Below are 27444 nucleotides of genomic sequence, written 5' to 3'. Positions count from 1 at the left end.
GGTTATACGAAAAACAAAGAGAGGGAAACAAAGAATTCAATCCTCTATTTTCCTCGCTCTTCCTTTTTTTCTTTTGTTTTGAAATATAGATGGAGGCTGGGGATTATGGGGGTACCTCTTACTCTTTGAGAAACATGAGGAAGATGAAGACCACCACTATTCTCTTTTGTTTTTGAAGAATACAGAACTTTTATCGTTTTTTGCTCCAAAACAGAGTCACCATTTTCCTTTTTATAGAGCTGCTGTTGAGCGGCCAAAAACCGAGCCACTCTCTCCTCTCTTTTTTCTTTTTAATCCTCCTATTCCATCTCTTTCTACCCTGTAATTCCTATCTTTCTTTTTTTTCTTTTAGAAACTCACAGCTTGCTTTCCAAAACCGATGATGAACCACCAATTTTTTAGAATAAATATCACAACCTTGCTTTCTTTAAGAGAATGTGTGACTTGAGCTTGCTAAAAAACCATAACCGACTTACCCTGATAATGCTTCATGAATATCTCTCTTTAGAATCCTTCTGCAATCGGGTCAAAACAAATATTTTAATGACCCTTGATTCTCTATCCAATGGTTGGATGAGAATCCTTCTTCCATATTTGAAAATAATTCCAAAACGGCTGCCAGCAATTCCCATTTTAAAGTAACTTATAATTTGAGAATCAGAATTTGAGCAAAGGAAAGCTCCATTCCTATTTGACTCAATATACACCCCAAGTGGGTCCCACTAAAATCAATCACACTTCCCTAAATCCCCTCCATTGGATGATCCTGAATCGCTTAATTGGATAGGCCGCAATGAGAATGGGTTGGGCCCACAAACTATTTTCATGGGACAATCCGAGCCACTCATTTAATAAACCTTAATATAAATTCGCTGTGTTCCTTGCATAGTTCTCAGGGGTTATCTGGATAGCTCAATTTGATGGATATCTTTATGAATTAGATCGAAGCAGGCTCAAAACTCATTTTTCATTAAAACAATAGGCGGGCCCCCTGTTAATCCAAATCTAAACAGATGTTCAATGCGGGCCCACCGAATGGGTCCAAATTCTCCTCTGGTTTGGATTCTTCTGAATCACCCTTCTCAACACTTAGCGAAAAGAAAAATGCAGAACATTGCAGAAATGATCGGAAAGATTGAGAAAACATAAGAGGCGGACACGGGAATGGGAAACACTGAAAAACGGATAGCGAAACACTAACTTCTTTGTTGATTAAAGCGGAGCAAAATGGGGGTGTGTACACCGCTTAGTCAGTGAGTTAATGAAAGTGGTTGCGGTGTGTCCTTCTGGGAGTGGTTTCCACTAGTGATGGGTCCCGCTGGTGGTGGGTCTTGCTATTTGTGGGTCTCACTGGTTGTAGGACCCGCTTGTAGTGGGGCCCGCTGGTGAATAGTACTTGGTGGGTCCTACTGTGAATAGTAAATATGAATAGTGATGTAAATAGTGTCAATGTATAGTAATTTTGAATAGTGACTATTGGTAGCATATTAAAGACTTACTTTGGTGGTGATGAACAGGAAAAAGTAGCTTTCCCAAGTCTTTTTCTTTCTCTTTTCTCATTCTCTCTCTCTTTCTTCCTTTCTGTTTTTTTTCTTCTTCTCTTCCTCTATTTATAGGGGAAGCTGAAGTGAATAGTGACATGAATAGTGTTTGAATAGTAAATGGATAGTGACACTGAATAGGGAACAACAACTTTCGTAACTTTCGTCAACTTTTTCAACTACTATCGTAAATGCATTTATGAAAATATATAAATAGTAAAGGTATAAATAAATGAATAGTAAAGGCTGCTTGAATAGTAAGCGAATGATTAATATTATTTAATTATTATTTTCGTCGGTAAAGCGCAACTACTCATTAATGATAGTGGTTGTGGAGTTCACCCGCATAGTCAATGAGTTAATGAAAGCGGTTGCACCGTGCCATAAACCTTCCAAGTTTGTGCAAAACCCCATCAAATCAGTGAGGTAGGACCCCAAACTCCACCCTAGGCTAGCTTAGGGTCTCATCTAGGTCCCTGCAAAATTTCGTCAGAATCCGAGCTCATTTGCATGCGAACGAACCTCAGAAAGCATCGTGGTGTAAAACAGAAGAGGGTGAATTTATCCTGAAGGGGGGGGGGGGTGAATGTATCCTGGAGAGGTCGCAGCCTGGGGCAGAAAAGACGTGAATCCGTGGCGCGCCCATCAATTTTTCGCGCAAATCCGCGCGCCCATCAATTTGGAGTGCCAATATCAACTATCAAAAATATCTATAAATACCAAATCAAAGCTCATTTTTGAGATGATTTTTCATTCTTCCCCATTTAGAGAGAGAAAGAGAGCGAGAGAGATTTTTCATTTTTTCCCCAAAATTCCCCAAACCCTAATTCCCATCTCTTTCTCTCCGGTCGATCTCCGGCCTAGCTCCGGTCAAGTTCCGATCATGAGATTTCTATTGTTCTTCTTCTTATTCTCCTTTGAATTTGCTGATTCCTCTGTGTTATCACTTTACAAACCCTAGATTCAAAGTAAGAAACCCTAACTTTCTTTCCTTTTCCCCTTCTGATCATCATCTCCGGTAGCCTCACCGATTGAGAAGAGTATCATCCACTGTTCATCAAAGGCCTCATATAGAAGGAGAAGAAAAAAAAGCTAAATACATTCTTCCAGGTAAGTGAGTTAAATTCTTTCTAAAAAAAAGCGATTTTATTTTTATAGTATGCTTATGAATGTGATTGATTTTGGTGAATTTTATTTATTATCTAGTTTTCTTGTGTCATCGGTGTTTGATCTCTTTAAATAAAAATCTTGAGGAAAGGAATTTAATTCAATCTTGTTCGTTTTTTTTAGTATTTTTTTGTCTTTTCTCAATCTCTGTGATGCTTCTGTAGAATAGATGTTTTTGTTAGAAAATTGTAGTAAAATATGCTGTAGAATTTAGATCCAAGGTGGACGAAGTACGTAGGGCAATGAGATTTGATTGATATGCAATTGATTTTTTTTAGCAGTTGCTTCTGAATCAGGTCTTAAAGTAAGTTCCTTGGAATTTGGATGTTGATTTTATTCTCAGGACATATAGTTAAGAGTGTCAGTTCTTCGATCATGTCTCGATAATTGTTCTCCCTGAGAGATTTCCCTGTGTGTTAAGATATTAATTTTAGTAAAGTGGAAATATACTTCTATTCAGGCATGGTTTTGTTACTTATGTTTATCATACAGAGAAAGATCAAGGGCTAATGTTTACATATGTATTGTGCTGTTATCGAGATCTTCATATTTTGTTTTTATGCTTTGAGTATGAGTTTTCCTATAAGGTGACTGACAGATCCCCTTCAGTTTTCCATTGTTTTGTATGTGTGTGCACCTCCACCGAGACATAGAAAAGAGCCTAGGAACTCGTTTATTTTTTACCTTGCTTTGACTTTGTTTTCAAGGTTCATTTCTTTTAAATAAGAGAGGAAAAGATATGGGAGTGAATTCTAGTTTATGTGTTTAATGGTACTATTAGTTCTTGCAAAGGAGGGCATATAGATTGGACACTTGTCTCACATTGTAGTGATGGGTCATTATACATGTAGCCATGCTTTAATAAATGCCCGATCCCGACTTGGTCCTTCTCCTTATTTGTCCATAAATGCGTCAATTTCTTTTTCCAATTTACTGAACATTAAAAGATGAAATGTTAGAACCTAATAATGCTCACACTATTGTTTGTTTAGCCCAGTCACATTTTGACTATAGTATTACTTATCTGTTCATTTTTGTTGTTGAAGGAATTTGGTAGGATTTGCTTGTTAGGTAAATTTTGTATGTATAGATGACTAACCCCTATATATATATCTTAACATAGTCATGAAATTATGCTAGTCACGAGTATGTGATAGTTCCCCAAATCCGTTGGGTTACTTCCTTTTGATAACAACAGCTCTTGCCCTTGTAGTGTTTACCCCTCACACTCATGATTTGGCAGCCCTTTCATCTTGATAATGATACCCCTCACACACATTTGATATTAACAGCCCCCATGCATTTTTGATATTGGCAGCCCTTTCATCTTGATAATGATACCCCTCACACACATTTGATATTAACAGCCCCCATGCATTTTTTATATTGGCAGCCCTCATTTTGTTGTTTGGAATAGAATAAAGTCCATAGCAGCCCTCCCTTTTGTTGGATGAACATGATGATATCTATAGTGGCATCATCTTATAAATTCTTGCTCAATTCTGTTCTTTTGGTCAAAACTAGATAAAATTTGTTATGTTTTAAGATTCCATGGAGGTTTTAAAAGGGTTAAATTTGTGTAGTTTGCTTATGTGTTCCATTCTATATGAAGTTTAAAGTAATATTTTATAGAAATCATGGTTAAAAGTAAGTGAGGTGAAAGAATAATAGGAAAATTGGAACTTATTAAAAATGTAGGTTCTTTTCTTTCATTTGGAGTTGAATTATTTACCTCTAAATATGAGATTTGGAGCTGAAAGATCCTTGTCCATAAATTGATTTCTTTAGCTTGTCCTAAAACCAACGAAGTGAATAGTCATACCAGTCATGTAGTTGATTTCATGTTACACTTATAGCCCCATTCATTACTGTTGTGAAGAATTTTTTTTTTTATGAAAGCGAGAATTTGAGGTTGATGCAATTGGATGTTGTATTGCTCTGTTTGTACTATAGTATGCGGTTAGTTTTGTGTTTTTTATTTAGGGGAAATTAGCAGCATGATAATATTTTTCAGGAATTGACATAATCCGAATTATTGGTCAATGAAAACTTATATGATTGGCTTATTGGATCAATTTTACAATGTTTATAAAATAAATAACAGTATAAAATCTGTTATATTTGGTTTCCAGAAGATGAATATTTGTATTAGTATGAATACTTGAATGATTGAGCTATCACTAGTTGAACACAGATGATAAGCACTTATTATATCTATATAGTAGTTTATATCCTTATAGGTACTTACCTTGATATGGTAATATCCTATCTCTTCTTTCTCTTTGTGTATAGGCCTTCTTATCTTTTTAGATACCATTGAACCTTTGTCCCTAATCATCGCAGGGGCGATGAAGGAGTCATCCCAAGCCCATAATTAGGGGACTCGCTCAGTCCAAGTGACATTCCCCTCTTTTATTTTTAGACTTGCCCAGTCTTTAGAAACCCTTAGAATTTGTCCTCTCATTGCAAGGGCAATGAAAGAGTCATCTTGAGCCCACCCTTTAAGGAGACAAGCTATGTCTTAGCAGAGAGTTATCTAGAACCCCTTTAGGGAGACAAGCCATGTCTCAGTAGAAAAATCAAACCCCTTTGGAGACATGCTTTGTCTCATTGGTAAGTCAACCCATAGGAGACTATCCAAGTCTCACAAAGTCGCACCCCTAGGAGACTAGCTCAGTCTCATGCTAGAGCATTACCCCCTCATTAGTCGGAGGCTAGCTTAGCCGTTTAAATACATATCTTGATATATCATTGCAGGGGCAGCGATAAGGATACTTGGAGCCCCTCTCAGAGTTTAGGAGACTTGCCTAGTCTCGGTGACACCCTTATTTGTCCTTGTGGGACCCGATCCCGCGAGAGGGGCGTGGTGGCGCGAGAGCCGCCACGCACTATCTCTTGGTCTCTCGTACCCACGCGATTGGCGTGTGCCTTTTATTATTAATTTTAATTCATCTTTTATGTGAACTTGGGATCACTAAGGCAATCCGAATTCCACACAAAAGAGACTGACAGAGTCGCCACCTAGATGTGGGATCTAGGACCTATAATTAACCAGAAATCTAGACTCGCTACCTGGTTACAAGAATGGAAGGTATGGGGATTTATCCACCACATGCACCATTCCTGCCCGATAATCGGTCTTCAATTCCAAAAGTTAACTCTTTTAAATTCATTTTTAATGGCTCATTCAACTCTCTGTTAATGTGCTATCTATGTGACATGCATCCTATGATCTAATTTCAATGTGAATCCTAGATGTGTATCTTGATTTCTTAATTGGTTTGGATTCAATCTAAGTGAAAGTTCTCCTAAAATTCTAATTTCATGGAAAATCCTAAGTGATTTGATTGTTTCAACAGTTTTAAAAGTGATTAGCCCGAGTCCTCAGATGGCCTGGTATTCATCCAAAGAAGCCTACGTATCCCCGCCTCCACGAGAATCAAGGCAACGTAGTTCTTCGCGCCTATTCTATGCTAGGATGCCTAAGACACCTAGACTTCTATCCTAGACTCGATCTAAAAGACCGAACCGGTTATTAAAGTTTCTTGTACGATTATTTAAATTTCAGTGAATTGTGGATTTTATGACACCCTATATGCCCTAACTAAATGCAGATTAGCCCTAAGCTAATGCAGGTGGTTCTTACAACCTATGTGTGACTAGGCTGTATTTCCTAAGGAAAACCAAGGGTGGACTAGCGTATCCTACTCTAGTCATCACTCGGCGATATGGATCGCCGACTGACCGGACGGAGGCGCTCCTATAACTCTAGGACAGACCCCTAACTCTAAAAACAAGCACACAACAAACAAACAATCAAACAACCTATCAAAAGAAAAATCCTAACTCTAAAACTCTCTATCTAGGAGAAACTCCTAACTCTAGAGGAAGATCTTTTGAAAATAAGATTTTAAAGGTTTTTGAAGAAAGTTTTTGATATTATTTACAAAAAAGGTTTGGCTGGACTTGGGATATAAATCCCAAGCTGCACTACGTACCTCGGAAGAGGATCAAGCCAACGTAGTTCGAAAACGAACTCTCAAACTACGCTTCTAAAAGAAACACTCACACTTCAGATTTTTTAAGGTTTTTTTATATTTTCAAATGTTTTTGATATTTTTAAAGTTTTCAAATGTTTTTGAGTTTTAAATTTCTAATGTTTTTGGATTTTAAAGCTTTTCCAATGCTCAGGACCTTTAGATGTTTTCAATCTTAAAGGGAACACGCAAGAACAACCACAAACTAGGGCAAAGCCCTAAATCCAAAAGGGGAAACCCCGAACAAACAACTAACGTCTCAAAGAGACGAACCATAACAAGAAAGATAGCGTCCCAAGAAGAGAGAAAACGATCCAAGATCCCAAGCAAGCAAAGCTCTAATAAGACTGAGTTAGCCTCTAATTAAAGCGAAGTAATCAACAACTCTAAAGGAGAAACTCCTAACTAAAAATATTAAAGAAGGGTACAAATGAGCAAATGAGTCAATGACTCTCTAATAGCGGTGTAAAAACGAGTCAAAGACTCCACTGATAACAACTAAAGGATAGACGAGTCAAAGACTCCCTAAAAGAGATGGAAACACAAGTCAAAGACCCACTGACAACAACATCACACAAACAAATGAGTCAAAGACTTTTATATGAGGCAAAGCATGCCTCCTATGGGTACACCAATTTCGGCCCAGAATGGCATCCAAGGGAGGGAATCGTGCGCTCTTTCCTTGCGCAATTTAATACTTAGGTTATAGCATCTTATTGCCTGGCAGATCTCAGGATTTCCGTGGACAGTAACCTCGGAGCCAATAACATGTTATAGCTTAAATATCTAAATTGTCAAAGATTGGTTGCAATTGGGATACGATTATGGATGCACTGGCCATTTTTCGAGGGAAATCTAAAGACCCTAAGATTTCTGTTTCAATGGATTAATGAGTTAACATGTGACAGAGATTTAAGGTTCTTTAGAAATTTTCAGATGATTTTCAATTAATTTCGGATTTTCAATGGATTTTATCAATTTTAAACATATGAGTGTTTTTACAAGTGAAACTGTAGCAAACGAATTCGAAATGAATCAAAATTTCTACAGCAGTAAGATGGGTATCCATGCAGCTTACGGGATGAATTTTGTGGATTTGTACATTAAGCTCATATTTAATTTTGATTTAACAACAATAAGACCAGATTGCAAAAATAACACAGAAACTACTAGAAATAGAAATCTAAATTCCATGAAATTTCTACATTAGTAAGATATAAGTGAAAATAGCATGCTGTAAGATTTCCATGAATTTAGAAAACTATTTACTATCAGTTTCGGATTTTTTAAATTTCAAACCAGATTATGAATTAACACTACAGCTCATATGAAACAAGATCAAAATCACTTGAAAATTTTACAGAAGCAAGAAGTATAGAATTTAAGACTACTGTAAAAATTTGGAGAATTGTATCTGTGATTTGACATCAGTAACAATTCTCCCAAAATCTGATAATTTTCAAAGAATGTATAAAATAATATACCAAACAAAATCCAACAATTCTCACAAATTCATGGTAGAATGTATCATTATCATATTATTTTCCCACGAAATTTCATTATTTGTGGAATCTGTTTAGTATATCTTTTAGTTTTCTTTGTTAAAAATCATGCAAAAATCCGAAAATATACCAAATAATTCTAAAAAATTCCGAAAACAGTGTACCTACCTGTGATGAGTTCCTCGCCGAATCCAAGAGCCGAAGAAATCCAAAAATCCGGCCGACGTGCGATCCGCTCCGCTTCCTTCTTTGTTTTTATATTTTCCTCTCTCTCTTTCTCTCTTATTTTCTCTCCCTCTCTTCTTTTTTTTTTTCCCTCTTCCTTCTCTCCTTTTTTTTTTTTCTCTCCCTTTTCCTTCTCATCACCTCTCTTTATATAGTGAAAAACTTAGTGGAGAGGTGGAAATAAATAATGAGAATGGTGGGTGTGGTGGAGAATAATGGAATATATAATGGTAATGGTGGGAATGGTGGTGGGAATAATGGAATATATAATGGTAATGGTGGGAATGGTGGTGGGGATAATGGAATATATAATGGTAATGGTGGGAATGGTGGTGGGGATAATGGAATATATAATGGTAATGGTGGGAATGGTGGTGGGAATAATGGAATATATAATGGTAATGGAGATAATGATGTTATTTTAAAGGGAAAAATGAAGTTAGTGGAAATGGTAGAGAAAGTTAAGTCATGCTAATGGTGAGTCCCACTTTGTGGGTTCCGCACAAGCGGGTCCCACATCAGCGGGTCCCACACAAGCGGGTCCCACATCAGCGGGTCCCACACAAACGGGTCCCACACCAGCGGGTCCCACACAAACGGGTCCCACACTAGCGGGTCCCACACAAACGGGTCCCACACCAGCGGGTCCCACATTCTCTTTTGCTCGGATTCTCATGAATAACCCTTCTCAATACTCAACGGAAAAATACGAAAAATGACGGAAACGACCAAAAATATTTAGAAATGTAACAAACGGACGCGGGAAGGAAGGACATTGGAAAACTGATGGAAAAACCCTAATTTCTTAAGGCAGAGCAAAATGGGGTGTCTACACGCCCAAGCATAGCGAACTTGGGTCCGGTCAAAATGGGGTGTCTACAGATGCCCCTCTTTGGCAAAGCCTGTGTAACACGCGAATGGCAAAGCTGAACAGACGACACATTTTGGCTGACCCGAAAGCAAAGCAATTTTTTGGGTTTTCGGGTTCTAAGGATGGTATTCACAAGGGCACACAACAAAGTAACATTAAGAGACTCATAAACAACAAGCAAATGGGAGATAACCTCTCACCGACCCATAACTCGGCAATCACGACATCTCAGTGAGATGGCTTCTCTCTAATACTCACAACTCAACTATTTAAATCAATACGCAAAGACTCTATTAAAGCAAACACAAACATACTCTTTTATAACAAAGCTTTTAAGAAAACGAACCCAATGAAATTACCTCAAAGAAAGCAGACCACTATCGATGCAGACGTAAATCAACCCTTCAAAGAATATCAAATCAAATTACTCAAAGAGTATGTAACACTCATAGAGTCTCAAATCAATCACTCAGAGAGCTTCAAACACACAGAAATCTTTATACTCAAAGAGCCTCAACTACCCGAAGAGTCTGTAATACTCAAAGGGCCTTAACTACTCAAAGAGTCTCAAATTAACGCGAAACATTTATACTCAAAGAGTCTCAACTACCCGAAGAGTCTGTAACACTCGAAGGGTCTCAACTACTCAAAGAGTCTCAAATCAACACAAAACATTTATACTCAAAGAGTCTCAACTACTCGAAGAGTCTGCAACACTCGAAGGGTCTCAACTACTCAAAGAGTCTCAAATCAACACAAAACACATTTATACTCAAAGAGCCTCAACTACCCGAAGAGTCTGCAACACTCGAAGGGTCTCAACTACTCAAAGAGTCTCAAATCAACACAAAACACATTTATACTCAAAGAGCCTCAATTACCCGAAGAGTCTGCAACACTCGAAGGGTCTCAACTACTCAAAGAGTCTCAAATCAACACAAAACATTTATACTCAAAGAGTCTCAACTACCCGAAGAATCTGTAACACTCGAAGGGTCTCAACTACTCAAAGAGTCTCAAATCAACACCAAACATTTATACTCAAAGAGTCTCAATTACCCGAAGAGTCTGTAACACTCGAAGGGTCTCAACTACTCAAAGAGTCTCAAATCAACACCAAACATTTATACTCAAAGAGTCTCAATTACCCGAAGAGTCTGTAACACTCGAAGGGTCTCAACTACTCAAAGAGTCTCAAATCAACACAAAACATTTAATACTCAAAGAGTCTCAACTACCCGAAGAGTCTGTAACACTCGAAGGGTCTCAACTACTCAAAGAGTCTCAAATCAACACAAAACATTTATACTCAAAGAGTCTCAACTACCCGAAGAGTCTGTAACACTCGAAGGGTCTTAACTACTCAAAGAGTCTCACATCAACAAAGGAATTGCTAAATTATCTCATAAGACCCCAGATTTATATGCCCGTGGTGTAACACGATTCCATATAAATCCAGATTTGTATGCCCGTCATGCAACACGGATCCATACAAACCCCCTCGCAGGTATGCCTGACTCCCAACTTGTTAGGTAGGGACACACTGCGGACACTTAAAAAGTCCCAAATGTCACACTCAAAGAGTCATTCTTATTATTATTATTTTTTTTATTATTTTTATTTTATTTTTTATTTTTAGAGATTGAAGCTTTACCAAAGCAACAAGAGCCAAATACTCGACAGGAGAGCTTGAACAAAAAGAGCGTGTTCAAACTCTCTAGTCTCTATTTGAGGAGAATGTCCATTTCAAATATCAATGTGTATTTGACATCTTTTATGACGTGAGTCATAAAAGATGCCCCTAGTATGATTACTTCCATAACAAAATTCATTTGGAGAGCAACACAAGAAAAATGGGCCAAAGGCTTTCATTAATGTACACTTGGGGTTACAAACTTTTCTGATGAACACTTGGGCTTATAAGGCTCTTAAAAATACAAGAACATGGTTCTGCTCAAAATCCTGCTTCATCACTACCATCTGCTAATGCTGGAATTGGGCTGAAAGCCTATCAACCTCTGAATTGCTCTGCTTTGCACTTGTTCACAGGGGCCATAAATTCTCTGCTTCTCTGAGAGTTCTGCTTTCCCTCCTCTCTCTTTTTTTTTTTTTTTTTTTTTTTGCCACCCCGGCTTGGGGAGGAACAGGACTCTGAAGAATTGAACTCGACTTGACAAAGGAAAGACTTTGACAAACAACGAACGAGGACATTGACGGACACCTGACTCAAATACCAAGATAGACTGAAATCTGCTTCTTAGTCTGATAGGGTTTTTTTTTTTTTTTTTTTTTTTTTTTTTTTTTTTTTAAACAAAAAAAATGGTAAAAGCCACTCTCTTAGAGTCTTTTGAATACCGTGTTTAAAGGTGTTTCAACCCTCTTTTCAGGATTTCTGCCATGGTTATCCTCCCTTCAGATTGCTCGATTTCAACTTCTCTGGCTCAAAGAGTACCAAAAGAAGTCTTGATGGTGCTTACTTAGACTTTGAGAAGGTGCCAGAGAAAATCGAAAGTTTAGCTGGCTTTTTAAAGCCTTGTCCTCTCTCCATGAAGTCACTGCCATGACCAAATCGCCCTTTCAGGTTTTCGATTCGGCGGACCATATGCCTTAATTTTTGCCTGGACTGTCTGCCCTTGCAGATTTTCCATCCAGCAGGCTCAGCACCCTGATTTTTGCCTAAGCCGCCCTTTCGGGTTTTCAGCTTAGCGGGTGAATGACCCTAACTTTTGCCTAGACCGCCCTTGCGGGTTTTCAGTCTAGCGGGTCTAAGACTCCATCATTTTTCTTTCTTTCTGTTTCTCTACAAACCTGGGCCTGAGTACACCAGAAGGACTTTCGGGTGGGCTTAGGTTCAAACCGGTTAGACTTTGGTATGTTTGCATGTATCTGGACCGAATCTGGATCCTCCAGACTGCCTACGTATCCTTAAAGAAATTGGGAATCAGGTCACGCGTAGTTCGGGTTTAAAATCTTTTATGACGAAAGTCATAAAAGATGCCCCTGGTTTAAGTTTAACAAAGAAATTTTGATTTTGCTTTTGGCTCACAGGTTCTTTTAGCGGAAAGGGGTTTCATTATTCATTTTTTTCTAGGCCCAACGGGTTTGCAAATAGTTTAAAACATTTGGGTATTGGCTTGAAGCTCAAATCGTCCAAGGATGGCCTCCTGGTGTACTTAAGCATAATATTTTTTTAATTGATCCAGGTTTGTAGGTTCATTTAATTTTTCTCCATTTTCATTGAGCAGTCTTACGGCTTTTCCAGGCAGGACTTCATCAACAATGTAAGGACCAGACCAGTTTGGCCTGAACTTTCCTCTTGGGTCAAATACCGGTGCCCTGTAGGACTTCAATACAAGATCTCCAGGCTTCAAATCTCGGACACGAACCTTCTTATTGAAAGCTCTCTCAATCCGTCTCTGATATCCTTGGATATGATATAAGGCTCTCAGCCTCTTCTCATCTATCATCTGTAGCTCATTGTGTCTGGCCTTCGCCCATTCTGACTCTGGCAGATCGGCCTCCACCATCACTCTCAAAGAGGGGATTCTTAACTCAACAGGGAGAACAGCCTCCATTCCGTACACCAAAGAATACGGAGTCACGCCTGTTGAAGACCTGATCGATGTTCTATAAGCCCATAAGGCATAAGGAAGTTTGTTCGACCAGTCCTTATATGTCTCAGTCATCTTACTGATAATGACTTTGATGTTCTTATTTGCTGCTTCAACGGCCCCATTCGTCTGCGGCCTGTAAGGAGACGACTTGTGATGCCTTATCCTGAACTCTTCACACAGGTGTAACACTTCTTTCTTGAAATGTGATCCATTATCTGAAATCAACTCGTGAGGTACTCCGTATCTGCAAATTATATTGGTACGGATGAACTTCGCAACTGTGTTCGAAGTGATGGAAGCATAAGATGCAGCCTCTATCCACTTTGTGAAATAATCAATAGCCACCAGAATGTACTCATGTCCGCTCGAGGATCTCGGATAAATCTTCCCAATGATGTCTATTCCCCATACCGAAAACGGCCACGGCGAAGTCAGGGAGTGCAACTCCGAAGGAGGAACATGAATAAGATTCGCATAGACTTGACACTTATGGCATTTTCTTACAAATGCGAAGCAGTCTGTTTCCATTGTAGGCCAATAGAATCCAAGTCTAAGGATCTTTCTAGATAGCATCTTCCCGTTCATATGAGGTCCACAAACACCCTCATGAGTCTGCTCAATAAGTTCTGCAGCTTTATCTTCATCAACACAAAGGAGTTGTATGCCATCAAATGACCTTCTATATAGCTCTTCACCGCAAATGATGAAATTCGCAGATAACTTCTGGAGAGTTTTCCTTTCCTTGCTTGAAGCTTCCGGAGGATGACCCTTGCCTGAAATGAGGTTTCTGATATCTGTGTACCAAGGCTTCCCATCTGGACATCTAGCTGAAATCTCTATAGCATTTACGTGCGCAGGGGCCCATTGCAGTCTGATGGCTAACGGTTGAACTTCCATTGTAGCGGAGATATCTAACATCGAGGCCAAAGTGGCCAAAGCATCAGCAAAATGATTTCTGGTCCTTGATAAGTGAGTAAATGTGACGCTCTTGAATTTTTGGACTAGAGATTCCAAATACATATTATAAGGGATCAATCTATCTTCTCGAGTTTTCCATTGCCCATTAATCTGGTAAATGATCAGGATGGAATCCCCGAACACATCAATATCTTGAATCTGCAATGCTAAGGCTGCTTCAAGTCCGGCAATACAGGCTTCGTACTCTGCCATGTTGTTGGTGCACTCGAACTGCAACTTGATGGAGATAGGAATGTATTCTTTCTTCGGAGAGACCAAGACTGCACCTACTCCTTGCCCACGACTATTTACGGCTCCATCAAAGTACATTAACCACTTGGTACTGAGAACCTCTTCTTCTTCGATATCCATAATTTCTTCATCAGGGAATTCGGCTCTTAGAACAGCATTCTCCTCAACTGGAGCATCGGCCAATTGTTCAGCTATAACCCGCCCCTTAACTGATTTCTGAGTGACATAACTGATGTCGAACTCAGACAATAACAATAACCACCTTGCAGTCCTTCCTGTAAGGGCAGGTTTCTCAAACAAGTACTTTAGAGGGTCCATTCGTGAAAGCAGAAGAACCTTGTTTGAAAGCAAATAATGTCTAAGCCTCTGGGTTGCCCAAACTAATGCGAGACAAGTCTTCTCCAAAACAGTGTATTTTAATTCATACTCTAGCATCTTCTTGCTGATGTAGTAAATGGGTCTTTCTTTCTTAGACTCAAGATCCTGCTGAGCAAGCATGCAACCCATCGCTGTATCCGTGATAGATAAGTACAACAGCAACGGCTGGCCTGGAATAACTGGTGAAAGAACAGGGGGCAAGGATAGGCATTGCTTAACCTTTTCAAAAGCCTCCTGACACTCTTCATTCCACTTCTTCGAGGAATTCTTCTTCAGAAGCTTGAAAATGGGTTCACATGTCATCGTCAGATGTGCTATGAACCGTCTCAGATACTGAACTTTGCCAAGGAAACCTCTGATCTGCCTTTCTGTCTTCGGCGGCTGCATTTCTTGAATCGCCTTGATCTTCTGCGGGTCCACTTCGATCCCTCTTTCGCTGACCATAAACCCCAAGAGTTTCCCTGACGTAACGCCAAATACACATTTACTCGGGTTCAGACGAAGCTGATACTTCCTGATCCGCTCAAAAAACTTTCTCAGGGCAACAGTGTGCTCAGGCCGAGTCTTCCCCTTTACGATCATGTCATCAACGTAAACTTCAACCTCTTTGTGAATCATATCATGAAGAAGAGTCGTGGCGGCTCTCTGATATGTAGCACCAGCATTTTTCAAGCCAAACGGCATCACTCTGTAGCAATATGTACCCCACTGAGTGATGAACGCTGTCTTCAACATGTCTTCAGGTGCCATTTTAATCTGATTGTACCCTGAGAATCCATCCATAAAGGATAAAAGAGCATGCCCAGCAGTGTTATCCACCAGGAGATCAATGCTTGGAAGAGGAAAGTCATCTTTAGGACTTGCTTTGTTTAAATCTCTAAAATCAACACACATTCTGACTTTCCCGTCCTTTTTGGGCACCGGTACTATGTTAGCGAGCCATTCAGGATATTCCACCACCTGGATGAATTTTACTTCTAACAATTTCTTCACTTCTTCATAGACTTTCAACTCCCATTCTGTTTTGAGCTTTCGGAGTTTTTGCTTCTTTGGCTTAGCACCAAGGATTAAGGGTAATCTGTGCTGGACGATTTCCTCACTTAATCCTGGCATATCATCGTAAGACCAAGCAAAAACTTCTTTGAACTCTTTAAGCAGGGTGATCAATTCCTCGCGTTCTTCAGGGGATAAAGTTTTGCCAATCTTTATTTCCTTAATTGAGGTTTCATCACCAATATTCACAGTTTCAACTTCCTCATCAAGTGGTTTTGCTCGGCGACTCTCCTCCTGTTGGATCATATGTCTGATTTCAGGGGGAGTTTTGTCGGCATCCTCATCAGAGGGGGAGTCTTGATTGTTATTATTAAGATTATCAGATTTTATAGCAGATTCAGCAGATGAAATAGAGACAGGAATGTACTCAAAAGAAGAATCCTTCATTTCATTGAAATTTGAATCATATACATCAACAGACGAATTACCCTCATCGGGGGGTACAATGAACTTTGGACTCATTTTTACAGACTCGATGGAAATGTTGACACCTGCGTCAACTGACTCAGAACTATAAAAGGAAACAGCAACAGATGCTTTATTATGAACAGACTCCAACTCAATCTCGCTTGAAAAGGAAGAAACGTCGCCGATCTCAGGTGAATGGTCCTCTATGGTACCTGCATCAAAAGACTCATTAGAAGATATAGACTCTGAATCAAACCCGGAGACTGACACGTATTTATGGACGACTGACTCTTCTGAAGGGATTCGTTTGTACTGGAAAATAACCTGGGGTAGGACTTGAGAAGTCCAGTTAGTCAGAGGTTCCTCAGCCGGGGTGATAAGACGAGTTGGGTCAAGTATCAGCGGGCTCCTGCCAATCACGGCCACAGTCTGTGACCCTTCTTGGAAAAGTGAATTCAGAAGACTCGGCTCTATGTGCTCTGTCCAATCAGCCTCAGACTCTGTCTCTACAATCTGCATACCCACTGGCTCATCTTCTAGCTCAAGATCGAAGAAAATCTCAAACCCCGGAAGCATCTGACCTGTGCTCTCATCCAACCAAAACTCTGCAAAGCCACAGAAAGGAAAGGCTGCGCCTTCTTTTCGGAATCGACCGTTCATTTTCAAATCAATGGGTGCCATTGGTAGCCCCAAGCCCCGACGACGGTTTTCTGCCCATTTCAGCATCAACTGCTTCATCTCTACAATTTCCTTCTTTGTAGGCTTGTAACCCAGTCCGAACAAACCATTGAATGTTTTGAACACAGGAAACTCGGTCAAACCTTGATGATATTTGCCTAACCCGGCGCCTGGCATATAGCCCTGTCGGCGAATCATTCTGATGACATTCGAATTTGTACTGGTCAGGAAACAAATTTCCTCATTCAAAGCCTCTTTGAAAGTGATCGTAGTTACCTCTAGTGAAAACCCCGTCAAATTGACATCTTTGGATCTTTCCCCAGTTATGTCCGGAGTGATCTGCCCTATCTCGAGATCAGGATCCCCCTTTACTGTTATCACTCTGTTCCTGCGAATGAACTTCAGTTTTTGGTGGAGAGTAGACGGAACAACCCCGACCTTGTGCATCCAAGGACGGCCAAGCAACAGTAAGAATGAAGCCTTAATATCTAAGACTTGAAATTCTACCTCAAAGTCTTCTCCGCCAATCTGTATCTCAGTGACCAAAGTCCCGATTACATCTCGGCGAGTGCCATCATATGCTAGAATACCCTGCTCGGATGGAATAAAATTCTCAGGACTGAACCCCAGGGTTGCTGCGGTGCTTAATGGGCAAACATTCAGTGCAGAGCCGTTGTCAACCAACACCTCTGGCACCTTCTTCTTGTTACAGAAGACTGTGATTTTAAGAGGCTTAGTATGGTCTCGGCCCTCAGGAGGTAAATCGTCATCAGCGAATGACAATGTTTTCGCAGCTCTGGCCATGGCTACGAGACTGACAAGCTCGTCAGGTGAGGTATTAACAGAAACTTGTGCTGCATTAAGCTCTTGAAGGACTAGCTTTCTGTGCTTCGATGAGGCCATTAGTAAACCCCATACCGAGATATTAGCCTGAGTCTTCTTCAGCTGCTTTAACAGGCTCTCATCTTCTTCGTCTGCGCTCACTTTATTCTGCCTCTGATTTTCTGAGTTTCTTGCAACCCCTGCCGGGTTTTCTACACTCAATTCTGGTGGTTTGAACACTCGCCCACCTCGGGTCATGTGACGCATCTCGTTACACTGATCATCCAGCAATAGCAGTTCGTCTTCGTCCGTTCTGAAAACATAAGGTGCATTACTGACATCCTCTTCAAAGTCCTCCATCCTTAGAACATAGGTGGCTTCCTTTGCTTCTTCCAGACCAACATTCTGAAGCGCATATGACTGGGCTGAAGATGACTCAGCGAGTTCAGCATCGTCAAACGACAGCACATAAGGTTCTTTTTCTCTGAATTCTCTGAGCTCTTCATCGTCAAAGTTCAAAACATATGTTTTATCAGATGTAATAGCGCAAATGAGAGCAGAGGGATCAAGGATGGGCTCATCTACAAAGATAGCGTTTGTAGTGGGAGGAGCAACAGCACGGTGGTTGGGGAGAGGATTCTGAGTGATATTCGGCCTTTCAACTGCAAGCTCATCTTTATCGATCATGTTCTGAATCGCGTGCTTCAAGGCCAAACAGTTCTCAGTCATGTGTCCCGGGCCCCTGTGATATTCACAGTATTGATCCCTTCTCCAGTTTCCGGGCAGCGGATTAGGTACAGGTTTGACATCCGGAAGTCTGATCTTCTTGTCTCTGATCAACTTCTTAAGTATCATGGGCAGTGGAAATGGTAATGGGTCAAACTGCCTGAACTGCTTCGTCACCATTGGTCTAACAACTTCATCAACAGGCTTGGTCACTGGTCTGGTATAACTGACTGCTTGTACTTCCTTCGGTTGGATCATAGGCCTCTTCCCCTCTCGGACATCAGATAGCGTTTTGGCTCGGAGGCCCTTAGCAATAGCATCCTCGATCTGGGTGCCGGTCTTAATCAAATGATCGAAATTCTGATAGTGCTGCGGCGCCATGAAGTGAAAGTACTGCGGGGACAAGCTCTTGAGGACCAACTTTATCTGGTCTTCCTCTGACATTCTATGGCTCAGTTGGGCAGACTTGCGCCTCCAGCGCCTAATGAAAGATGTGAATGTCTCCTGAGGATTCTGCTTCAACAGCTTCAGATCTCTTTTAGTGACCTCGATCCCTTCCTCCATGGAGAATTGTTCTACGAATCGGTTAGAGATTTCTTCTAATGTCCTAATCTCTTCTGGTTTCAACCTCAAAAACCATCTTTTGGCTACCCCTATAAGAGACATAGGAAACAAATGAGCCATCTGCTCTCGACTTAAGCCATGCTGCTGGGAAAGAGTGATGAACCATCTGACGTGGTTTCTCGGACACCCAGTTCCATCATATTTGTCATAGTCTGGTGCCTTGAACTTAGGCGGGAATATGGCATTAGGGGACATCAGAAATTCAGAAATATCGAATCCCTTGGACGCTTGAACCTTCATGCTCTCAATGTCACGAGCCATCTTCTCATACTTATCGAACAACTCATTCTCCTTGTTAACCGGAGGGACAAAGTATTCCCCAGCATATTGCTCATCTTTTAGATCGATCTCTACGGGAGAGATGACTGGTCTGGTGAGGTTAGGAGATGTGGCCGGAGGAGGCTGAATGGCGGGATCTTTAGAAGTAGAGACCTTTTGAGTACTCTGGTCTTTTAGATGAGTCACCTCATCTTTCAACCCTGCTATATCTCGACACATATTTCTCAACATTTCCTGTATAGTTATCATGGGGTCCACTGGATCATTAGCCATTTGGTTGACTTCAAAAGAACCTGACAACTCTGGTGAAGATGGTAAAGGTGCTGTTGGTGACACAGTGGGATCAAAGTGACGAACAAGTCTAGATATTGAGGTAGGTCTAGACCAGGTAGGTTTAGCTTGGGTGCCCTTTTTTGAAGCGATGGTTGCTATCTTTCAGAATCCTGATTGGAAGTTAACATACTAGATCAATAATCATGAGATAAAGATTCTGAACAAATAGAGAAAAGAGTAATCTTGAAATACATCAACGGGTATGTTAATTTGGAAAGAATCCTCAATCTATTCCTTAAGGGTATAACCGTTCTTCTTTTGGGAATGAAAGAGTCAGGAACGATAAACATCCCTAATCAAAATAAGTTTCGATCTCAGCAACGATCATGCACTCAAAGAATACAGGTGAGATCAAACTTTTTCATCAATGATTTCGATATGATCCAGAGGTAAAAGATATATGATAGGTAAACATTGATCAATGAAAAATCAATGGCTCAGATAATAGACCATGGCCATAAGAATGACAAAAGTCGGGTCAAGGACCAGATCTAAAATCTGAATGATGGATATCAACAACAAGATGAGATCAAGATGAGATGAGATAGCATAAGATTGCTTTCAACAGATGGATCATGAATGACTAATCCTATGAGATCTTTGGAAATGAATGGGATTTACATCCTAACCCCAAAGGAAAAGTTTTTTAATTTTCGCACATTTTATCAGTGTTACCTGAAGGCATCAACCCTAACCCTAATCTAGCGGAGTGGAGAGAGGATCTCGACTCATGACTTTGTTTGTGTACCTAGGACCGATCGTAGCCATTGAAAGATGGACTACGGCCTAATCTAGACACAAATGGGTAGGATATCCTAAACTAGGCTCACACACACAATTGGGTAAGATATCCTAAACTAGGCTCACACACGTGATGCACATGTGTTCGTATACTACATGCATGTGTGGGTTAATCTAGGGGTAAGGCCAAGAGTTCCCTTAGCGCGAATCCATGTTCGATATACTGTACCAGTGTCCGGCGTATCAGTACGTGAACAAGAGATCCGTTTACGTACCATAAAGGTACTAGGCTAAGGGTGGAATGCTTCTCTAGCACAGAGGCACCAGGTGATGAAATCCCAGTCAACCATGCTAGATAACACTCCGGGTTCCTAAAATAGGACGTGTGTGCATGTGAGATGCAGGGGTTTAGATGAAAGTGATGTAAGTGTGTGCAATAAGTTCGCGCAATCTATGATGCCTTCAGGTTTTGTTAGATTAAGTTTGAGTAAATGTGATGAGAAAATAAAGCATACAAACTAATCTAACAAGCATAAAAGAGATAGAGTTTTCATGAGCCAGTTGAAATAGATTCAAATGAGTTATCCTTTGGAATTGTAATGAAGTTAGGGGTTTCCCCAGCAGAGTCGCCAGTCTGTGGGACCCGATCCCGCGAGAGGGGCGTGGTGGCGCGAGAGCCGCCACGCACTATCTCTTGGTCTCTCGTACCCACGCGATTGGCGTGTGCCTTTTATTATTAATTTTAATTCATCTTTTATGTGAACTTGGGATCACTAAGGCAATCCGAATTCCACACAAAAGAGACTGACAGAGTCGCCACCTAGATGTGGGATCTAGGACCTATAATTAACCAGAAATCTAGACTCGCTACCTGGTTACAAGAATGGAAGGTATGGGGATTTATCCACCACATGCACCATTCCTGCCCGATAATCGGTCTTCAATTCCAAAAGTTAACTCTTTTAAATTCATTTTTAATGGCTCATTCAACTCTCTGTTAATGTGCTATCTATGTGACATGCATCCTATGATCTAATTTCAATGTGAATCCTAGATGTGTATCTTGATTTCTTAATTGGTTTGGATTCAATCTAAGTGAAAGTTCTCCTAAAATTCTAATTTCATGGAAAATCCTAAGTGATTTGATTGTTTCAACAGTTTTAAAAGTGATTAGCCCGAGTCCTCAGATGGCCTGGTATTCATCCAAAGAAGCCTACGTATCCCCGCCTCCACGAGAATCAAGGCAACGTAGTTCTTCGCGCCTATTCTATGCTAGGATGCCTAAGACACCTAGACTTCTATCCTAGACTCGATCTAAAAGACCGAACCGGTTATTAAAGTTTCTTGTACGATTATTTAAATTTCAGTGAATTGTGGATTTTATGACACCCTATATGCCCTAACTAAATGCAGATTAGCCCTAAGCTAATGCAGGTGGTTCTTACAACCTATGTGTGACTAGGCTGTATTTCCTAAGGAAAACCAAGGGTGGACTAGCGTATCCTACTCTAGTCATCACTCGGCGATATGGATCGCCGACTGACCGGACGGAGGCGCTCCTATAACTCTAGGACAGACCCCTAACTCTAAAAACAAGCACACAACAAACAAACAATCAAACAACCTATCAAAAGAAAAATCCTAACTCTAAAACTCTCTATCTAGGAGAAACTCCTAACTCTAGAGGAAGATCTTTTGAAAATAAGATTTTAAAGGTTTTTGAAGAAAGTTTTTGATATTATTTACAAAAAAGGTTTGGCTGGACTTGGGATATAAATCCCAAGCTGCACTACGTACCTCGGAAGAGGATCAAGCCAACGTAGTTCGAAAACGAACTCTCAAACTACGCTTCTAAAAGAAACACTCACACTTCAGATTTTTTAAGGTTTTTTTATATTTTCAAATGTTTTTGATATTTTTAAAGTTTTCAAATGTTTTTGAGTTTTAAATTTCTAATGTTTTTGGATTTTAAAGCTTTTCCAATGCTCAGGACCTTTAGATGTTTTCAATCTTAAAGGGAACACGCAAGAACAACCACAAACTAGGGCAAAGCCCTAAATCCAAAAGGGGAAACCCCGAACAAACAACTAACGTCTCAAAGAGACGAACCATAACAAGAAAGATAGCGTCCCAAGAAGAGAGAAAACGATCCAAGATCCCAAGCAAGCAAAGCTCTAATAAGACTGAGTTAGCCTCTAATTAAAGCGAAGTAATCAACAACTCTAAAGGAGAAACTCCTAACTAAAAATATTAAAGAAGGGTACAAATGAGCAAATGAGTCAATGACTCTCTAATAGCGGTGTAAAAACGAGTCAAAGACTCCACTGATAACAACTAAAGGATAGACGAGTCAAAGACTCCCTAAAAGAGATGGAAACACAAGTCAAAGACCCACTGACAACAACATCACACAAACAAATGAGTCAAAGACTTTTATATGAGGCAAAGCATGCCTCCTATGGGTACACCAATTTCGGCCCAGAATGGCATCCAAGGGAGGGAATCGTGCGCTCTTTCCTTGCGCAATTTAATACTTAGGTTATAGCATCTTATTGCCTGGCAGATCTCAGGATTTCCGTGGACAGTAACCTCGGAGCCAATAACATGTTATAGCTTAAATATCTAAATTGTCAAAGATTGGTTGCAATTGGGATACGATTATGGATGCACTGGCCATTTTTCGAGGGAAATCTAAAGACCCTAAGATTTCTGTTTCAATGGATTAATGAGTTAACATGTGACAGAGATTTAAGGTTCTTTAGAAATTTTCAGATGATTTTCAATTAATTTCGGATTTTCAATGGATTTTATCAATTTTAAACATATGAGTGTTTTTACAAGTGAAACTGTAGCAAACGAATTCGAAATGAATCAAAATTTCTACAGCAGTAAGATGGGTATCCATGCAGCTTACGGGATGAATTTTGTGGATTTGTACATTAAGCTCATATTTAATTTTGATTTAACAACAATAAGACCAGATTGCAAAAATAACACAGAAACTACTAGAAATAGAAATCTAAATTCCATGAAATTTCTACATTAGTAAGATATAAGTGAAAATAGCATGCTGTAAGATTTCCATGAATTTAGAAAACTATTTACTATCAGTTTCGGATTTTTTAAATTTCAAACCAGATTATGAATTAACACTACAGCTCATATGAAACAAGATCAAAATCACTTGAAAATTTTACAGAAGCAAGAAGTATAGAATTTAAGACTACTGTAAAAATTTGGAGAATTGTATCTGTGATTTGACATCAGTAACAATTCTCCCAAAATCTGATAATTTTCAAAGAATGTATAAAATAATATACCAAACAAAATCCAACAATTCTCACAAATTCATGGTAGAATGTATCATTATCATATTATTTTCCCACGAAATTTCATTATTTGTGGAATCTGTTTAGTATATCTTTTAGTTTTCTTTGTTAAAAATCATGCAAAAATCCGAAAATATACCAAATAATTCTAAAAAATTCCGAAAACAGTGTACCTACCTGTGATGAGTTCCTCGCCGAATCCAAGAGCCGAAGAAATCCAAAAATCCGGCCGACGTGCGATCCGCTCCGCTTCCTTCTTTGTTTTTATATTTTCCTCTCTCTCTTTCTCTCTTATTTTCTCTCCCTCTCTTCTTTTTTTTTTTCCCTCTTCCTTCTCTCCTTTTTTTTTTTTCTCTCCCTTTTCCTTCTCATCACCTCTCTTTATATAGTGAAAAACTTAGTGGAGAGGTGGAAATAAATAATGAGAATGGTGGGTGTGGTGGAGAATAATGGAATATATAATGGTAATGGTGGGAATGGTGGTGGGAATAATGGAATATATAATGGTAATGGTGGGAATGGTGGTGGGGATAATGGAATATATAATGGTAATGGTGGGAATGGTGGTGGGGATAATGGAATATATAATGGTAATGGTGGGAATGGTGGTGGGAATAATGGAATATATAATGGTAATGGAGATAATGATGTTATTTTAAAGGGAAAAATGAAGTTAGTGGAAATGGTAGAGAAAGTTAAGTCATGCTAATGGTGAGTCCCACTTTGTGGGTTCCGCACAAGCGGGTCCCACATCAGCGGGTCCCACACAAGCGGGTCCCACATCAGCGGGTCCCACACAAACGGGTCCCACACCAGCGGGTCCCACACAAACGGGTCCCACACTAGCGGGTCCCACACAAACGGGTCCCACACCAGCGGGTCCCACATTCTCTTTTGCTCGGATTCTCATGAATAACCCTTCTCAATACTCAACGGAAAAATACGAAAAATGACGGAAACGACCAAAAATATTTAGAAATGTAACAAACGGACGCGGGAAGGAAGGACATTGGAAAACTGATGGAAAAACCCTAATTTCTTAAGGCAGAGCAAAATGGGGTGTCTACACGCCCAAGCATAGCGAACTTGGGTCCGGTCAAAATGGGGTGTCTACAGTCCTCTCTTCTATAGGAGACAAGCCATGTCTCATAAGCATTAGTTGTCATTTTTCTTTTAAGAGACTAGCCTAGTCTCACTAGCATCTTTCTCCCCTTTTATAGAGCTTTTGGTTTTGAGTCAGTCCTTGTTTAGAGAGTTAGTCTTTAGCATAGGAGTCGGTCCTTAAGTTCGGGAGTCAATCCTATCATCATAGGGTTTAGGATTCTGTTCATCCTCTCATCAAGTCATGTGATTTTTATCCACTCTTGCAAGGTATAGGATGTTGTCCAACCCTTACAGAGATGTGATTCCATCCAGTCCTCCCCGCAAAGTATAGGATGTTGTCCAACCTTTGTGGGATATCAGGAGTCTGTCATACCCTTATGATGATAGGATTCTGTCCTCTTGAGTCAAAAACTCAAAAAATATCTGAAAAACCAAAAACCTTAAAAATTCTTGAGTCATTAGGAGTGTAGTTAGGAGAGTCTGTTTCCGAACTACGTTGGCTTGATCCTCTTCCGTGAGGTATGTAGTGCAGCTTGGGATCTTTATCCCAGGTCCAGCCAAACCTTAAAAAAATAAACATTTCAAACCTTCCAAAAATACAAAAATTCTTCAAAACCTTTTCAAAAAGATCTTCCACTAGAGTCAGGAGCCCATCCTATAAGTTTGGGGTGTCTTAGAGTTAGGAGTTTGTCCTGGTTATGTTGATGCTTTGTGTGTCTTGTCGTGTGAGTGTCCCTAGAGTTAGGAGGCCTCAAGTCCTGGTCGGTTAGACACTTAATCGAGCCGATGGCTAGACTAGGAAACACTTAGTTAACCCATGGTCTTCCTTAGGACACACAGCCTAGTTACACATAGGATATAAGAACCACCTTCATTGGCTTAAGGCTAACCAACTTGCATTAGTTAGGGCATATAAGGAGTCCTAAAAATTACAATTCACTTGAATTTTAACAATCGTACAAAAAGCTTTAAAAATTAGTTGTGTCTAGTTGATCGAGTCTAGGATAGCAGTCTTAGATAGTTAGGCATCGTAGTTTAGAATAGGCCACCGAACTACGTCGACTCTGATTCTTCCCGAGGTCGGGATACGTAGAGCAACCGGGATGGATGGCTATCCTGATCCGAGTCAAGTATTGCATTAGAGTCTTAGGGTCCGTCGTGTCGAGTTGTGTGTGGAGTCAAGTTGCGATGTGTGTTTTGTTGTGTTTTCTTACTTTCTTGTGCAGACCTTATACCTTTAGCTGTAGCATGCATGTGTGTGCACACCAGAACTTAGACACCAATTAGGTATGACACTCATAACCTAGCTATTCTTAGGTGATTCTTCTCTCATTTATTTTATGTGTGCTTATTATTCATCTCCGAGACATGCATGATTAGGTAGACGTCTTCTCGGAGATATATGTTCTCATTTCACATGACTTTTGCCCAAAACTCTTCAAAATCAATAAATAAATGGCATAAGAGACCAGGTGTTTGCACTTGGGCGGATGAGGTGCTCTTCGGACCTTCCAAATTCGTAACCAGGCACGAACCTTCTTTTATATCTCTGGTTATCCATTTCAACAGAGCATAATATGGGATCCAGGGCCTACTTCCTTGGATGTCAACTCTTCTTTGTTTAAGGTACGTCTTGAATTCGGGCTAGTCCCCGAATCGAGAGGTATCTCACTTTACATCGCCACTCATGCTGTGAGAGGCACTTCTTTCGAGAGTTCCTTGGAGAGCTCTTCATTCACATGGATGATCTAGAGAGACTTTCGGGGGCTCGTCCCCCGCCTCTCTCGGATCGGGGTCCATAGTGGTAGGAAGCCATTCAATCCACGCACAGCGTCGGGTTCGAATCACGTAAGCCCCATTATGCCAGATGTCCTCATGCCCGATTAACTCGGGGGAAAATGAGTAATGGCCGATGATTACCCACCTATGAGGCCATTTTTATTTATTTATTTATTTTGTATATATATATATATTTACCGGTTATTACATTATAGCAAAAGAGAATCAAAGGGAAGAAAACCCTTACATCAAGTTTAGCCAAAAGAGAATCAAAAGATAGGGAACCCTTACATCAAATATAGCAAAGAGGGAATCAGAAGATAGGGAACCCTCATAGCAAAAAGAGAATCAAAGGAAAGGAAAACCCCCACCTGAAAATTTTTCGATCACAGGTTTTTCGAGCTTACACCTTGGAGTGGATTGAACTGCAAATATCCTGTAAAAATTTAATATATTCTAATTTTAATATATTATAATCTCAGAACAGTGTCCATGTTGTCTAGATAGTGTCCTTTCTGTCTAATTTATGCTTCATGACAGTGTCCTTTCTGTCCAATTTATTTTATGGTTACTATGCTTAGCAGTTCACCATTCTTTGATTTAGTTTACTTCTTGGCTACTATGCTCAGCAGTTCGCCTTTCCTTAATTAAAGTTTATTTCATAGCTACTATGCTTAGCAGTTCACCTTTAAGTTTATTTCACGGCTACTATACTAGCAGTTCACCGTTCAAATATTTTTAAGGCTTGCATCATGAGGCCTTATTAATCCACCTGGCTAAGTCAATTTTATAAATTAAACCTCCATTGAATAATAATTTATCATTATATTTTGCATCAGTTCACCGTTCCCTATCTTCTGATTCCCTCTTTGCTATATTTAATGTAAGGTTCCCTATCTTTTGATTCTCTTTTTGCTAAACTTGATGTAAGGGTTTTCTTCCCTTTGATTCTCTTTTGCTATATTGGATGTAAGTATTTTCTATTCTTTGATTCTCTTATTCGCAATTGTCATAAGAGTTTCTA

General features: G+C 40.0%; 1 protein-coding gene and 1 long non-coding RNA gene across 2 annotated transcripts in view; one reads left to right on the top strand and one right to left on the bottom strand.

The window, feature by feature from the left end:
- The first annotated feature begins 2305 nt into the window (after positions 1 to 2305).
- The window catches only part of LOC143878659 (uncharacterized), a 41534-nt gene continuing 16395 nt past the window's right edge, over positions 2306 to 27444 (top strand). Inside the window, exon 1 of the long non-coding RNA XR_013251072.1 lies at positions 2306 to 2651. This is a non-coding gene — a long non-coding RNA (uncharacterized LOC143878659). The remainder of the gene's footprint in view (positions 2652 to 27444) is intronic.
- On the bottom strand, positions 3008 to 24324 carry LOC143878097 (uncharacterized). Its single transcript, XM_077380422.1, has 3 exons — positions 23715 to 24324; positions 14202 to 19577; positions 3008 to 3117 (listed from the first exon to the last, which is right to left on the bottom strand). The coding sequence occupies exons 2-3, from the start codon at positions 19405 to 19407 to the stop codon at positions 3008 to 3010; spliced, it is 5316 nt and encodes a 1771-aa protein (XP_077236537.1). The 5' UTR covers positions 19408 to 19577; positions 23715 to 24324.

Source organism: Tasmannia lanceolata, unplaced genomic scaffold, assembly GCF_043159265.1.
Source record: "Tasmannia lanceolata isolate RefF3 unplaced genomic scaffold, GAP_Taslan_0.1 ptg000006l, whole genome shotgun sequence".
Lineage (NCBI taxonomy): Eukaryota > Viridiplantae > Streptophyta > Magnoliopsida > Canellales > Winteraceae > Tasmannia > Tasmannia lanceolata.
The sequence above is the reverse complement of the archived record's forward strand: the minus strand, read 5'-3'. Positions and strand labels throughout refer to the sequence as shown.